Source organism: Palaemon carinicauda, chromosome 22 (assembly GCF_036898095.1).
Source record: "Palaemon carinicauda isolate YSFRI2023 chromosome 22, ASM3689809v2, whole genome shotgun sequence".
Lineage (NCBI taxonomy): Eukaryota > Metazoa > Arthropoda > Malacostraca > Decapoda > Palaemonidae > Palaemon > Palaemon carinicauda.
Genome location: NC_090746.1, coordinates 88,538,559 through 88,543,558, shown reverse-complemented (window position 1 = coordinate 88,543,558; position 5,000 = coordinate 88,538,559). Strand labels below are relative to the sequence as shown.

At 34.3% G+C, this 5,000-nt stretch overlaps 1 protein-coding gene across 2 annotated transcripts in view; it reads right to left on the bottom strand.

The window, feature by feature from the left end:
- The window catches only part of LOC137616596 (uncharacterized), an 18,728-nt gene that overhangs the window by 68 nt on the left and 13,660 nt on the right, over positions 1-5,000 (bottom strand). Inside the window, exons 2-4 of one of the 2 annotated variants that reach the window (XM_068346489.1) lie at positions 4,905-4,980; positions 3,949-4,041; positions 1-2,911 (exon numbers count right to left, since the gene is read on the bottom strand). The exon at positions 1-2,911 is cut by the window's left edge and continues 68 nt beyond it. In XM_068346489.1, the coding sequence (XP_068202590.1) occupies positions 66-2,867 (2,802 nt within the window). In that variant the 5' untranslated portion in view covers positions 2,868-2,911; positions 3,949-4,041; positions 4,905-4,980 and the 3' untranslated portion in view covers positions 1-65. The remainder of the gene's footprint in view (positions 2,912-3,948; positions 4,042-4,904; positions 4,981-5,000) is intronic. The other variant, XM_068346490.1, reaches the window with a different exon arrangement.

Sequence of the window (5,000 nt, the reverse complement as noted above, 5' to 3'; positions counted from 1 at the left end):
CAGTGTGTGATCCATACGAAGAACATTGAATCGGCTTTATCTTTCGACAGACAATGCTATGTTGATCAGATGTACTTGTTCCAGACCCTTCTTGCCTCTTGTTTGAAGTAAGTGCCCCGAAAGGAATAGATTAGCCAGTTCCAAGAAGATCCAGCCACACACAGCCACCATATTATAAAGTGATATAATGGATGGATGGAAAAGTCTCCATCTTCATTTGCAAAGGTTTTAATAATGATCGTATAAGCTATTGGTGAACAGGAGACTAGGAAAAGTAAGACCATCATCAGGAAGGTGCGAGTCACTACTTGTATCTTTTCACCGTGTCTCTGGTCGTGAATTCTTATGGCTTGCTGGATATTTTTCGGTTCTTCAAAATTATATACGATCAACAATGCAATAGAAGCTGTTATAACTATTATTCCTGCTATGCCGCCTATGAATAGCTGTGTTTTGAATACTATTGATGAGACAGAAACACCCTTCGTCCCAATATTTAAGGTCAATTTGGTGACTGGATCGAAGTAACCCTCTAAGGAACCTTTATCTTTTATGCCAATTAAAAGGGAGCAGGTGATGTTCCAGAGCCAAGTGGTGATGATTGCAATCCGTATGTGTCTATCTTTGAAAGAAAGCATTTTCAACATGAGAAGGCGGTCAATGCCCAGCAAAGCCAGTGTCATTAACGATGACATGATAGATATGTTCATTGTTATACCAGTAAATGCTGCCCATCCCTCTCTTCGAAATTTCAGGTCATTGAAGCCTCCCAGCTGAATACCTGTTATATTTTTAAAGTTCTCTAAGGGCTCCTTGTCAGTTAGGTTATACAGTGTAAGTTCACCTTTCATGAGGGAATGGGTATCAATCACTGCTTGCAGAGATGATGTTATGCCTATCAGTAGATCCGCCAATGCTAACGACATGTATAACATAAAGGCATGTTTTTTAAATAGTTTCGAAACGATGATTATCGTTATGACTAATATATTCCCTGTTATTGTTATGGTGGTGATCATGCAGACAACAGCAAACAAAATGGTTTCTATAATCCTACAATTTTCAGGGAGGTACTCCCATTCTGACGTAGCGTTAGTATCATTCGATGCCGTTATCTGATTGTAATTACAAGTTGACCAAAATTTGTTAAAGAATACTGTTTTTAAATCTTTTAAAAAGCTCAATGGGAGGATTTTCAAACAAGGTGCGCTGGAAATATCATCTGCGCCTGGACTAATTAATACATAATCATCCGTGATTTCAATAGAAAATGTATCATTTTGGATACTCTCGATGCAATCCGTATTATTGGTTAAGTTGGCAATTACTAATATCTGAAGAATTTTCTGTATGGATTCAAGCTTTTTTACATCAGTTATATTTTCCGTTATATTTAATTCAGAATTTTTGTTTAGGGTGAGGTTTCCTCCCCTGAGGTCTGGATGTTTATTAAATCCAAATGTCAACATGAAAATCTTATTTGCATTATTTTCCTTAAATTTCGACGAGAGTTCCTTTATCAGCCATGTCCTATTCAGAGTCGCTGGATATACAAGGAACTGAAAGAAACGTGTTTCATAGTCTGAACCATCCTTAATTAGACTTCGGCAGTGCTCACTGTTGTTAGTGTGTAGTGACCCATCATTACAGGTTCGTCCTCTCGCGATGTCGTTGAAGGTTACATTTGCCCTTCTGATGGAGGTCAAGAGAACGACTGTATTATTATTGCAGAGGCTTTCTAAACTATCTGTTTCATTACGCCAGAAGAGATATAGGTTTTTATCTCCCGCATGATCTGTGCAATCGTGGAAAATTATCCAATTCAATGGACTCCAAATTGATCTATTGTCTGTTAATTTAGTGAAATGTTTATTGGTTTTAACTGTGCAATTTTTAACTTCGATTTTCTGCATGAGTTCATAAGCTGACTGGTTACTCTTAAAGACAGGAATATTAAACACCTCGGTATGATATTCTAAAGTAATGTTTGATGCTTCAAAACTCCTGTATAGCGTTGTATTGATAATTACATTAGAGGCAATTAAGGCCTGCAACATATAATTTGAACGTATAATTGAATGATTGATGTTTCCGTTAAGGGCTACAATAGATTCTTTCTCAGAAATATGTGCAAAAACCCATGAGTGTGAGGTATTTGTTTCAGCTCGATCTCCATGACAGTAATAGAAAGTTTGGTAGATATTTTGTATGATTCTAGCCTGTGTTGTATAGTTAAGAGGATGCTTACACCATGGCTTATCTTTAGGCGTCATAAAATTGCTAAGAATAGTGACTTTTTTTTGTGTTGCAGTGAATTTGTTTGTATCGTTAGTGATAAAAACGATTCCTTTTTCGATTTGCGGTATTTTGAATGAATGGGAACACAGCGTTTTGTCTTCAGAGCATGAAACTGAATTTTCTACTTCTTTTTTACAATGGTCAGGTGAACTGTCAGTCAAATTTATAAAGGTCACGTTAGATAGATGTGTATAGACATCCATACATAGTAAGTCTTTACATTTCTCTAACAGTGTTTGATTGTTGATTTGCAGGTACACTAATGTTTTGCTATAATTTCTGGTGTCGTTTTGAAACTCACATTGCCAGGGTAGGGATGACATGTACGTGGCTTTAGCCTTGGTCGAAGTTTTGTTGCAGTTGTTAAATAATTCCCTCACCGTTTCCCACCTGCTTTCATTTTTGACGTGTATGACGGGATACCAAAGAACTGTGTTCGTGTCCGTCTGCAGATAATCCCAAGTAAAACTTTCGTTATCGATGAGATCTTCGCAGGATTTATCAGTCTGATTCTTTACTTCAGACCTTAGTTTTCCCCTGACACATTGAATGGCTCTTTTTCTATCCATTCTAAAGAAGATAGACAAGTTGCTTTCAATGAAGGTGCCGTCAACTGTAAGAAAAGAAGATAGCATTTTAGTAATGTAGATTTTTAAAGTTTATCAAAAAGAAGTGATATTCATGTTACTTCTGTTGAGGACATATGAAGTTTAATTGCATTTATACATTAAATAGGTTTTTATGAGTCTATTACGTACACATTATTTCTACCCAGAGAAGCTACTAACATTATTGTCACTTATAACATGTTCAAATATATACTTAATTACACGTGTCAGAATGTACCACCACAATTGTGCACGCCGCTGTCATAACCCTTCTCCACACACAAACAAACAAACATAGTGTTCATCAAGTATCTGTACAATTTGTAAACATATTACTAAAACGCTGATGAAATATCTAAATCAAATTTGGTCTACATACTCAGGAGTTATCGATAATTTTCACATTGCATTTGTGTATGTCAAGTACCCTCTTAATGAAAGAGATGCTGTTGAATGAATACTTAAAGATAGTAATTTCTCATGAAAAGGCACAATGTGTGCCATGGTCTACTGAAACAAATTCTGATAAAGAGACTGAACAATACTACATAACGAAGTATGGAAGAAATTCATCATCCCGTCCATCAATTATGCATGGAAAAAGAAGTTTGTGGATACAGGGAAAGTGTTAAATGCAGGAAAGAGTGGACGACCAAGAACATCTGAGGAAAACATTAAACGTGTATAGTCGCCGCAAAGATTCCAAGCGAAATAAGCTCCACCCATGATGACGTCATAGCCAATCACTTTGTCTCCCTTGTTAGCAGCGGTCACAGTACATCCCCTTACAAATTTGTGATCGCTATTATTATTACTATTATTATTATTATTATTATTATTATTATTATCTAAACTACAACCCTAGTTCGGAAAGCAAGATGCTACAAGCCTAAATGCTCCAACAGTAAAAAATAGCCCAGTGACGAAAGGAAATAAGGGAATAAATAAACAATTTAATCATACCATATTTTCATCTTTCTCTGAACGAAGAAGTCCATTCTTACCAAAGAATGGTTTTCAATGTATTATTTTGCATTCTTACCTTCCAAATCTGTGTCTGAACAACTTTTTTCCAAATTTGTGCTTTGTTTGGATTGTTCGTTCTCTGGAGGGTTGGATATCTAATTTCCATGACCTGTAGGATAGAGATATATAATAAATAAATCTTTCACGAAACGTCTTCGATATGTTTTCAATGTTCTTGAAATGTATTCTGACTGTTACTAAAAAGTTAGCAGTAATTTAAGAGGGTCATTTATACCTTCACTACATATTAAATGACAGCTAAGAGCTTTTTATTACCACACACACACACAAACACACACACACATATATATATATATATATATATATATATATATATATATATATATATATATATATATATATATATATATATGTATGTATATAATATATATATAATATATATATACAGTATATATATATATGTATGTATATATATATTATATATACATATATATATATATATATATATATATATATATATATATATATATGTATCATCAGCCATTATTTTTCCCCGCAAAAAAAAGGCCTCAGACATTTTCTTTTACTAGCGCCTGTTTATGGTCTTTCTATATCAGTCCACACCCGAAAACTTAATTAGTTTGTCAATCCACCATCTTTTCTTCCTTCCTGTGCTTCTTTTGGAATCTCTAAGGAGCGATTCGGTTATTCTTAATGTCGATCTATTATCTTTTACATATATATGCAAGTGAAGAGACATGTCTGAGGCCCTTGTCCTGCAGTGGAATAGACACGGCTGATCATGATTTTATATATATATATATAATATATATATATTATAATATATATATATATATATATATATATATATGTGTGTGTGTGTGTGTTTATATAGTATATATATATATATTATATATATATATATATATTTATATGTGGGTGTGTGTGTGTGCGTGCACGTGCGTGTGTGAATGTATATATAAAATATAAAAAAGAAAGCCTGCCACTCACCTGCAGTAGTCAATACAGGCAGTATGAGAAGAACTATGAAAATGAGATATTTTCTATCTGCAGAATCCTCTGTCATCTGTAAAGATAAGTACGGAC